The sequence below is a fragment of the Myotis lucifugus genome, unplaced genomic scaffold (assembly GCF_000147115.1).
Source record: "Myotis lucifugus unplaced genomic scaffold, Myoluc2.0 scaffold_1, whole genome shotgun sequence".
Lineage (NCBI taxonomy): Eukaryota > Metazoa > Chordata > Mammalia > Chiroptera > Vespertilionidae > Myotis > Myotis lucifugus.
This window is the reverse complement of record NW_005871049.1, coordinates 19,448,420-19,459,933: the sequence shown is the minus strand read 5'-3', so window position 1 is coordinate 19,459,933 and position 11,514 is coordinate 19,448,420. Positions and strand designations below refer to the sequence as shown.

At 46.1% G+C, this 11,514-nt stretch overlaps 1 protein-coding gene across 1 annotated transcript in view; it reads left to right on the top strand.

Annotated features, from left to right (window-relative positions):
* The first annotated feature begins 6,189 nt into the window (after nucleotides 1–6,189).
* Nucleotides 6,190–11,514, top strand: part of LRBA (LPS responsive beige-like anchor protein) — a 546,641-nt gene continuing 541,316 nt past the window's right edge. The window contains exons 1-2 of the mRNA XM_014455776.2: nucleotides 6,190–6,650; nucleotides 6,996–7,427. Coding sequence (XP_014311262.1) covers nucleotides 7,206–7,427 — 222 coding nt within the window. The 5' untranslated portion in view covers nucleotides 6,190–6,650; nucleotides 6,996–7,205. The remainder of the gene's footprint in view (nucleotides 6,651–6,995; nucleotides 7,428–11,514) is intronic.

The window sequence follows — 11,514 nt, the reverse complement described above, 5'->3', positions numbered from 1 at the left end:
GGAACCTGTGCTTCTCACCTTTAGGTCTTTGTACACTCGCTGTCTTGGTTTAAACACCCTTTTCTCCTGTCACACTGTCTTCTTTTTCCTTTAAGAGTCAAGGCATTCCCATCTCCAGGAAGCTTTCTTACTTTTTAAAAATATTGATATAATTGACGTTTAACATCGTGTAAGTTTAGGTGTGCAACCTGTTGATTTGATATTTATATAAGTACAATATGATTACCACCTCTATCATGTCACATAATTATCATTATTATTACTAGAGGCCCGGTGCATGAAATTCATGCACGGGGGGGGTGGGGGGGGGCGGGGGGGTGTCCCTCAGCCCAGCCTGCACCCTCTCCAATCCGGGACCCCTCGGGGGATGTCCAACTGCTGGGAATTGGGCCTAAACCAGCAGTTGGACATCCCTCTCACAATCTGGGACTGCTGGCTCCCAACTGCTCGCCTGCCTTCCAGCCTGATCACTCCCTAACCACTCCCCTGCCATCCTGATTGACACCTAACTGCTCCCCTGCCAGCCTGGCCGCCCCCAACTGCCCTCCCCCTGCCTGCATCTTGTGGTGGCCATCTTGTGTGAGGGTGTGATGGTCAATTTGCATATTACCTCTTTATTATATAGGATTATTTTGTGGTGGACATTTTAAAGTTTATAATCCAGTATTGTTGATTATAATCACTATGCTGTGCATGAAAGCTCCAGGACTTACTTATCTGCTAGTTGCAAATTTGTACCCTTAGATGATGTCTTCCCAATTCTTCCACCCTGTCTCCCACCCTCTACATCACAGTAGTCATCTTTCTCTCTCTACTTGGAGTAATAGCAAGCACTTCAGAGTTCAAACCCCAGAAGGTGAGGGCTCGAAAAAGTAATTTATTTTCCTGTCTGCTTGAAGTCAGTCTCCCAGTGTCTCATTTCTTATGTGAAATACCCTGTCGATGACTGAAATGATAATCTACCACTTTTAGGGGACACACTGAACTTTCAAGAGACATCACCTGGACAAGTAATTCAGAATTTAGCTGATAATGTTGGTAGTTGGTATGCACTTATTATATAGACTAGAGGCCTAGTGCAGAGATTCGTGCACTGGTGGGGTCCCTTGGCCTGGCCTGCTGGGATCAGTGGACCTCCGTGCACCACAGCCCAGCCTTACCCGCCAGCTCCTAGGGCTCCAGCCCGCTGTCGGCATTGATCCCACACAGCATGAAGTAGTGCGTGAAGTGGCCGGCAGCCAGAGAGGAGCCCGAGCCCGGGCTGGGTGCTGTGCTGCTCCCGCTTATCTGGGTCCCGCTGTGCCTGCCCCTCAGGCCCCCCGCCATTGCTCAGGCTTGCAGGGGGAGTGTCCGTGGGAGAGGCTCGCGCCACCGCAGCTGAGCTTGACAGCTGTGAGCCCAGTGTCTGGCACCCGTCTGTCAGCTGAGCGGCACTCCCACTGTGGGAGTGCACTGACCACCAGGGGGCAGCTCCTGTGTTGAGTGTCTACCCCCTGGTGGTCAGTACATGTCATAGCTGCCAGCCAGTCATCCAGTTGCTTAGGCTTTTATATATATAGATAGATTGCAATTGGGGATAGGGTGGTGATACATTTCATTTAAGTCTCATGACAATTACTCTTTTACCATCATAAGAGAACACTGCAAATGAACTACCTATTTACATACTACTTAAAAACAAAATAGAGATGGGAAAACAGAAAAGACAAATCAAAAAACTTAGTCTATCTTCATGTCAACTGAAATAGTTCATTAATATTTTTATGTATTAAAAGTATGCTTTGGCTAGCATACTTGCTGAAAGTGAAGAGATGTTGCCCTTTTCAGAGTCTCTACCCCTATTGTGACATATCAAAAGAAAAAAAGAACTTAAGTGCCTAATATGTAAAAAATGGGTAAAGATCGTTTTGAACTTCTAGATTTTGAACAACCATATGAACTTTTATCTTAAACTTTTGAGCTTCCAACTGCAAGAGTAGACAATGTCTTTTCCTCTTAAATTTTAAAAATTCCCAGAGTCTAATGCCCAATAAAAGTTATTTTATTATTTTTTAATGTTTTTATTGATTTCAGAGAGGAAGGGAGAGGGAGATAGAAACATCAATGAGGAGAGAAAATCATTGATCGGCTGCCTCCTGCATGCCCCCTTCTGGGGATTGAGCCTGCAACCCGGGCATGTGCCCTTGACCAGAATCGAACCTGGGACTCTTCAGTCTGCAGGCCAATGCTCTATCCACTGAGCCAAACCAGCCAGGGCCAATAAAAGTTATTGATAAATGTAACAAACATTTAAAATTTTATTTATCATTAGTAAAATTTAATGACTAGTAAAAGCAATGTTTGACTTTCTCACAAGGAGAGTGCCGCAAGCCAGGACTATGAGTTTCCAGCCTGTGATATCGTAAGCCGTGCTAAATAACAATTTGAAGAAAACTCCCCATTCATGGATATACATCTAGGTGCATAGCAAATCATGTAATCCATATCCTAGGAAAATGTCAAGAAGTTACAATTCAGCGGGTTGCTTGTTCTTTTTAGTAGAAAATCCCATCTACTTTTGTTATAAAAAATTTCTTTTCTTTGTATTATAGGTAAGGGTTTTTAGATTCATAATCTTGATTTCTCCATAAAATCACATTCTCTTTGCTTGAGTTCCTCTGAGTTATGCACAAGTCTTCCTGCTCTGAACCCACTGTTGTGTTTTTCTGTTATGGTTTCAATGTATGCTGAAGACAGGTAAAATTATGAAAGCCCTTTAGTCCTTAATTTTGTCAAGATGGTGATGTCAGAGAGAGATACAAATTAGATAGTGATAGAAAACTTAAGCCTGGATTTACAGGAGGCTTATTTTTCCTTCCTCTCTTTTAAAATATATTTTTATTGATTCCAGAGAGAGGAAGGGAGAGGGATAGATAGAAAGGTGGATGAGAGAGAATCATCCACTGGCTGTTCCCCTACACATCCCCTCCCCAAGGACCCAGCCCGCAAACCCCAGCACGTACTGGGAATGGAACCTCGACCTCCTGGTTCACGGGCTGAAACTCAACCATTGAGTCACACTGACTGGCTTTTCTTCTTTCTTTTCCTGTTTGTGTAGTAGCTGAGTGTGTGATAGAGGGATACAAGGAAGGCAGTCTGATAAACACATCTGCTGATAGTTCATATGAAGGCTTTTTTCCTAGAAATCTAGTCAAAATTTTAACAAATGGTAAAACTGCTTTTCATTTTAAGATCACCATATAGACAAAGATCTTCCTTCTTAACTGATAGTAGTTGTATAGACTCAAGCAAGGGCTTTCAGGCCAGAAAAATTAAAGCAAGTTAGAGTTTTAACTCAATCCAAATAATATGTATCGAGTACCTACAATGTTCAGAGTATTGTGCCAGGAAGGAGCTTAACAGTTGATAGACCATTACACCTTGAAGCACTTTCATGGTTCTATTCTTTTTTTTTTTAAAAAAATAGATTTTATTGATTTTTTACAGAGAGGAAGGGAGAGGGATAGAGAGTTAGAAATATCGATGAGAGAGAAACATCGGTCAGCTGCCTCCTGCACACCCCCTACTGGGGTTATGCCCGCCACCAAGGTACATGCCCTTGACCGGAATCGAACCTGGGACCCTTGAGTCTGCAGGCCGACGCTCTATCCACCGAGCCAAACCGGTTAGGGCGGTTCTATTCTTTACACTTAATGGTTGACAATATGTGTGATTGCCTTCGGTCCCCTTTTGTTTCACCAGAAGTGTTAATAGTGAGCTGGCAAATCCATGACAGACACAAACCTTAGCCCTAGATCATTTAGATTGAATAATTGTGACCACACTGTATTTAGGGCATTCTCACTATCATCTGTCCCTTCTTAATGGAGAACATTTATTTATTTAACAAATACTTTACAGTCCTGATAAACCCAACATATTAACACTAGAGGCCCAGTGAACGAAATTCATGCACGAGTAGGGTCCTAGGCCTGGCTGGTGATCAGGGCCGATCTGTGGGGCAACTGGCAGGGTGATGGGGGGCCCCCTGCTGGCACCCACTTTGGCCAGCCTGGCCCTGCCCCCCCTGGCTCCACCCCCCCATGGTCCTGCCACTGCTGCCAGTTGCCTCCCTCTCGGGGGCCAGATGCTCAACGCAAAAGCTGTCCCTCGTTGACTTGCTGCTGGTCACCTCCCTCTGGGGGGCAACCAGTGGGGTGATCAGGGGGAGGGGAGGGCCCGCTGGCACCTGCCTTGCCTGGTCATAGCGACTGGTCATTCCGAGGTTCAGTCGATTTGCACATTAGGCTTTTATTATATAGGAGGATACTCAAGGTTAGACTATTTGCTCAAATCTGAGAAAGCAAAATGCTATTAGAAGCCTTCCATTGTTTAGTGCCTCTCTCCCTCCCACCCTACAGAAACGTTAAAAGTCACACCACACTCCCTAGTCCAGACTTAGTCATTTCACCACCGGAACTATAAACCTGGGGTGTTTAAAATAGCTTTTTCAGCGATTTAAGAATGGCAAGCCACTAATGTTGCCTCTTACCCTGGAGATGCACGAGTCACTAATTCAGATCACGAGAAAATGTTTACCTCATCTTCGGAGTATTTAAACCCACTTATGGAAGACAAATCTTCAACACACATTTGCAATCACATGAGATTTGGTGCAGCTGAACTCATTTTAGTATTTTTAAAAAGGTAACACTTGCCGAAACCGGTTTGGCTCAGTGGATAGAGCATCGGCCTGCGGACTGGGGGGTTCCGGGTTCGATTCCGGTCAAGGGCATGTACCTTGGTTGTGGGCACATCCTCAGTGGGAGATGTGCAGGAGGCGGCTGATCGATGTTTCTCTCTCATCGATGTTTCTAACTCTCTATCTCTCTCCCTTCCTCTCTGTAAAAAAATCAATAAAATATATTTAAAAAAAATAAATAAAAAGGTAACACTTGTCTCAACATTCTTGGGCTTATCTTTTCTTACTTGCCTCCCTTCTCCCAAATTTCCATGTGATAGTTAAAATTCAGTTTCCTTTTCAAGCCCATCTCAACTATCCCTCTCTAGGAAACTATTTAATCTTTCAGATCAACATACACTAATTTTTTTTTCTTCTGACTCCTCCACAGTACTTTCTTTTGTTTGACCCTCACTTTTTGCTTCTCTTTCATATTAGGGAATTGCCAGTATTGTAAACATTATTATTATTATTTTTTTAAAGGCCTTATGACTTTAAAGAATCATAAGGGTGAAAAACCACTTTCCTGTTTGGTTTTCACTGATACACGAGGAAGAATGCTTTGCTGTGAATTGTGGGAGTGCAGGGGAAGGGCACAGGTGATGATGACCTGGGCTGGTTTCAATCCTAATATAATTTGTCTTTTAAAGTAATCCGAGGAGGAGGAGCATCTAACTTTCACACTGGAAAATCACTAGAGGGAAAAACAAACAAACAAACCCCTTCAGAGACGTGCAGGCAAAGTTCACCCCGCCTGCACGATGCCTGAAGCAGCTGCCCCGGGAATCCTCGCTGCCTTAGAATGTGGGAGAGGTCTGGCGCGGCGGCAGCTGCACAGCAAGGCTTCTTCCCCATTCCTCGTGGGCACGACCCCCCGCCCACCCACCTCCCAAACGGTGGCAGCTGCCGGGGGCATCTCAAGGAAAAGCGGCGGGGGCGGCGGGGCGGGCAACAGCTAATTTAAGCGGGCGTGGGGCTTCTCCGCCTCCCGAAGGATAGGAGCAACAGACTCCACTGGCTTCAGTCGTCACCCTCTCCCGGGGCCCGCCGCGGTTTCCCAAGGGTGGTCCTTTCTCCAGGCCCAACCCGGGCCACCTGGGCACGTGTGGGTGGGGCTCCCCCGGCCACAGGCAGCAAGAGGCGGTCAGGGACTCCGGGCTCGGCACCTCCCCAGGTCCAGGGGCTGGGAGGGGAGACGCGGGAAGAACCCGGCTCCTAGAGGAGAAAGGCCTTCCCGCCGCCGGCCAGGGCACACCCTGTGCTGCGTGAGCAGCGCGCCCACTTGGGGCGTGTGTCTCACGCGGCCCGGGGAGCAAGTCCCGCCGCCCAGCACCCCCGCCCTCCCCCAGACCCCCTCGGCCGCCGGCGCGTCCCCACCCGCCTCTGACCGCGCACGCGCAACGCCGCGCCAGGCAGCCTCGGCGCTGTCATGGCGGCGGGGAGCGGCGCCAGCGCGCACGGGGACGGCCGCGCGAGCCGAGGCGGGGCTGGCTGTGCGAGTAGCATCCTCACGGGCGCCAGCAGCCTGGGTCCCCGCGGCCGGAGCGCCAGCGGCGGCTCGTTTTGCAAAGGCTGACCGTAGGGGTGGGGCGGACCAGGAAGCCACGGAGTTCTGTGCAGCCGCGGACTCCCGGGAAGCGGACTAGAGGGAAACTTGGAGGCTGCGACCAGGTGCACTGACCTCTCTCTCTCTCCCCCGCGTCTCCCTCCTCGCGGTCTCGGCCAGGCCTCCCCCCCCTTCTGGCCGCCACACACCTGCCCTCCTCTCCTCCGTGGACCTCAGGTGCCCGAGAGGTGCGCCACTCCTCCCCCTGGCTGAGCGTGGAGAGGAATCACCGCCCCCTTCCCCCGCCTTTTCCTGCCCGGATCTCCGCCGCCACCTCGTCTCGCGGCTCCCCGGCGGGGGCGAGTTCGGGTCCGGAGGATCTGGGTGAGGAGTAACTTTCCGCCTCGGTGGGAGCTCGGGGCCCCGTCCTTCCCTCCGGCCCCCCGCCCTGCCCCTCGCCCAGCGCCAGTTTCCCTTTCGGTGCACCTGTGAGGAGAGGTTGCCCGGCGCCGGGAACCTGCGAGGGGGGGAGGCGGAACCTGTGCGGGAGCCGCCCGCGCCCGCCTCCCCTCCGCAGCCCGCTCGCTCCTCGAGTCGGGGAGCAGCGGGCGGCTGCTGGTGGGGCCCCTTCCTAACTTACGGGACGCGCAATAGGAATCCCCCTTCTCCCCCCTAAAACACCCTAAAACAAAACCTAGCCTATTTAACGCTTATCTCATCTTCCAATAGGGTTTGGCGTTGTTGTCAGCCTCGGGGCGAGAGATTGGACAACTATTCTCCAAGAGGAGGAGGGCGACGCCAAGGACTTTCCACTTCCACTGCTTTTGGGGGTTCTCCGCAACTTGGGGGAGCGGCCCCCCCTCTCGGTTTTTGCGTGGCGTGTGCTCCTTACACACCATCGCCGTCCTGTAAGTGACTCGAGCCTCTCGGGAACCGGCCATGGCCAGTGAAGACGCCAAGGTCCCTTCCCCGCCACCAACAGGTGATGACGGGGGCGGCGGAGGGAGAGGAGAAGGAACCTCCGCCGGAGAGGAGGGTGCCCTGTCCCTGGCCCCCGGGCTCCCCATCAGGGGCATCCGCATGAAATTTGCCGTGTTGACCGGGCTGGTTGAAGTTGGAGAAGTCTCCAACAGGGATATCGTCGAGACTGTCTTTAACCTGGTGAGTAGAGACCCTGTTTTAAAAGCATAGACACTTTTCATCGCGTGGAGGAACCAGCAGTTCAAGAGGGAGAGCCCTGTGCCTCACTGGGGCTGAGGATGGCTTTTTCCATGGGTAGCGGCACAAAATTCTGCTGACCTCAATGAGGCACTGCCTTGTCCCTTTCGATGTAAGGAAGGTGATGCAAAATGAAGATGCTCCCGCTCACTTTTGTACTAAGAAAGTAAATGTTGCTAATGGAAATGTTTTGGGGGCTTTCCAGAGGAGTTCTATTCTATACATTTTTTTTGGGGGGGGGGGAAGAGATATATAAGTACGTTTGCATTTCTCTTGGACATTTCGAATAAGTTCTTGTGACCTCTTTTTGGACTCGAGAAGTCATGTAAGTGGTAGGGCTGCCTTTTGAGTCTGCCGAAGTTATAGTTTGCTGTAAGTTTTGAACACAAAATTTTGTTCATAGGGTTGATGAAAGATAAATTTGCTGCAAAGTTAGCATTTATTTTCAATTTTGACCAGTCCTATTTTTAGGCGTAACTAACAAATACTAAATTTTGGAATGAATGTAAGGTTATATTGTGAAAATTGAATGGCGGTTTACTTTTATTTTAAAAAATCGATTATTGATTTCAGAGAGGCAGGGAGAGGGAGAGAGAGATCAGTGATAAGAGAGTCATTGATCGGCTTGCCTTCTGCACGCCCCCTACTGGGGATCGAGCAGGCAACCCAGGCATATGCCCTGACAGCGAATCCAACAGTGACCTCCTGGTTCATAGGTCGAAGCTTAACCTTTGAGCCACACCGGCTAGGCTGAATGGTTATTTGAAAAGAGGATTTTAGCAGAGATAGGATAATCTTTGTTTTGTTTTTTTTTGAAATTCATGTCTAGCAATTAAGCATATTTGGTCACTGGAAGTTGCTGGTTATACCATTATTAACTATGAATGTTATTTTATAAAGAAGGACATGCACTACTTTCCTTTTCTATTCTTAGAAATGGTTCTTTCTTTCTTTCTTTTTAAATTTTTTAGTTTTTATGTGTTTATTTGAGCCAAACTGATGATATATGCCGAGAGTAAGATCTCAGATGCTCCAGAAATGGTTATTTTTAATGAGGGTTTTCCCGATTTTTTTATTCCAACCTCTGTTGCCCATCAACTTTTTAAAGAATAAAAAGTAAATTTAGCCTTAAAATACTTCCTCCTCTTCCACATAATCACCTGTGTTAGAACATAACAGATGGGAACAAATATGAATGTGCAGTAGTTGTAATAATTATTTAGCACCTTTCCTTGTTGCTTCTATGTTTTCAAGGTTAGGCTCCTTTTATTTCAGGGCAGTTAATTATTTCCTTCACTGCACCTTTGCTAATAGTCTGGTCACCTGCAATACAATTTCTAGAATGAGAAAATAGCTGGATGAAATTCACTTTTGGAATATGAAAACTTTGAACAATAGGGCATTTCTCTACCAGTTTGTTGTATTTAGAGCTTATGTATAAGCACCTATAGACCCATGTTTTTATATATTATGGAAAATTTCAAATACACATTAAAATGGAACGGTATAAATAGTATAAAGAACGCTGTTATCTATCATCCAGCTTCAACAATTATCAGTGTTTTGATGGATCTTGCGTATGTTTTTTTTTTTTTGTGTGTGCGCGTGTGCGTGTCTGTGTTGAGGGGGGGACTTTAAAAGTGTGTGAGCCTTGCCCTGGTCGGGTAGCTCAGTTGGTTAGAGCGCTGTCCTCATACGCCAAGGTTTTGGGTTGGATTTCAGATCAGGGCGCATATAAGAAGCAACCAATGAATGTATAAATGAGTGGATCAACAAATCAATGTTTTCTCTCTCCCTTTCCCTCTTTCTCTTCCTTTCTTTCAATAAAAATAACATTTAAAAATAAAAAGTTTGTGAATCTCAAGGAGATAAATGGTAGATGGATATATTCCTTTACTTCAAAATAGAAACTCTTGAATTGAAAAGTTTTCTTTTTAGGTTTTTTTTTCCCTCCCTTTATCTAAATCTCATGTACCTTGGATGATAAACACACGTCTGTGATAGTGTTAGACGGTAATTAGTTGTTTGTGTGTGAAAGACAACATTCTCCTGGCAGAAAGAAGATTTGAACTGCTCTGTTCTTTGAATCACTTTCATTTTATCATTAAGGAAAATTTAAAAATGTGGTAATAGTTGCTTATATGCTGCCTAGAACTGTAGGCCTGGTAAGATTTTAAGGTTATTGGTTAAGTCCCTCACAGTTGTACGTTTGCAGGATAATAGATGCTCCTGTAGAAGGAGAGGGAAAATCTGTTCAATTACACCCACTCATTACCATCATTCTCTTCTCATATAAAGCAGAGAAAGTTGCTCGGAGGACTGGATTAGTTCCTTTCTTTCCATTCTCTCTTATGATACTTTTCATGCTCCTTCATGGATATCTAGGGAGTGGGCCAGTTTTCAGAAAATTTGGGGAGCTGAAATGTTGGGAATTTGGTAATCTAGTTCATCTCAATGTTAATACAGGTGCACCTGAATATTTCTTAATTGTCAGCCTTAGCCTTCATTCTGTTCAAGGACGGGAATTGCACTGTTATAATAAATGATTGTTTTAATTAAAAATAAATCAAAGACATTTTTATTGATTTTCAGAGAGGAAGGGAGAGGGAGTGGGAGATAGAAACATCAGTGATGAGAGACAATCCTTGATTGGCTGCCTCCTGCATGCCCCACACTGGGGATTGAGCCTGCAACTCGGGCATATGCCCTGACCAGGAATCCAATCGTGACCTCCTAGTTCATAGGTCAAGGCTCACTGAGCCATACCGGCCGGGCTAATAAATTATTTTTATTTTTTTTGAATTTTTTAAAAAGGTTACTTGAGCCAAAATGAGGACAGATGCTTCCAGTAATAATGTGATTTTTAAAAAGTTTTTACTACTTACCAGGCAATGGGCCAGGTGCGTTACATGTTCTTTAAATTCCTCATACTCCTGTTATTGTGCTTTGCTTTATTGTCTTCACGGGTGTTGTGTTTGTTTTTTTTTTTTTTTCAACAAATTGAAGGCAAGACCCTCCACCAGTAAAAAGATTACAACCTGCATTATTGTGATACTGGTTTTATGCGGTGGTCTGAATCCACAATATCTCCTAGTTATGCCTGTGTCTCATTTTATAGATAAGGATACTGAGATACTGAAAGGTTAAATACATTGCCTCCGATTTGATGATTCTGGGAATGGAAACCTTTCCAGGAATATATCTGTCTCTTGAGTTGATGTAGAATTGTTTGATTCCCTACGCAAGTGTTTATAATTTAGGTATAGCTTTCCCCAATGTAAGGGCACAAAAATCATTGGTCTTACTAAATATTAATGGTGAAACCTCCATCAGTACATTCAATTTCTTATTTAACATTCAAATAGATTTGAAAAAACTGCTTTAAAAACACCTTAAAAGAGAACATTTAGTCATTCGTTTTTTTCACTCAGACTGTGGATGTAGAAAGTTGATCATTAGTTTTTTTTTACAGTCAATACATTGGATTAAAATTTCTAAAACTGTAAAAGTCGGATACAGACTAGGGAATATATGACATGACTACGTAATGAAATACTATAACAATATAAGCCCTGTGAACCTTCCATCTACCTTAACCAATGTATTACCAATATTGTTGATTCCTCCTGTGTGCTCCTCTTTTAACCTATCTTCACAGGATTTTTCATTAGTGAGTTCATACTATTATTCTATATAATAAAAGGCTAATATGCAAATTGACCGAACAGCAGAACGACCGATCGCTATGGTGTGCACTGACCACCAGGGGGCAGATGCTCCAACTGGTAGGTTAGCTTGCTGCTGGGGTCTGGCCGATTGGGACTGAACGAGATGGGCTGGACACACCCTGGAGCCCTCCCGCAGTCCCTCCCCAGTTTTCCAACCTCCCATGTCCCTCCCCAGCCCCGATTGTGCACCGATGGGGTCCCTTGGCCTGGCCTGCACCCTCTTGCAATCCGGACCCTCAGGGGATGTCGGAGAGCCGGTTTCAGTCTGATCCCGCAGCCAGGCTGAGGGACCTCACTGGTGC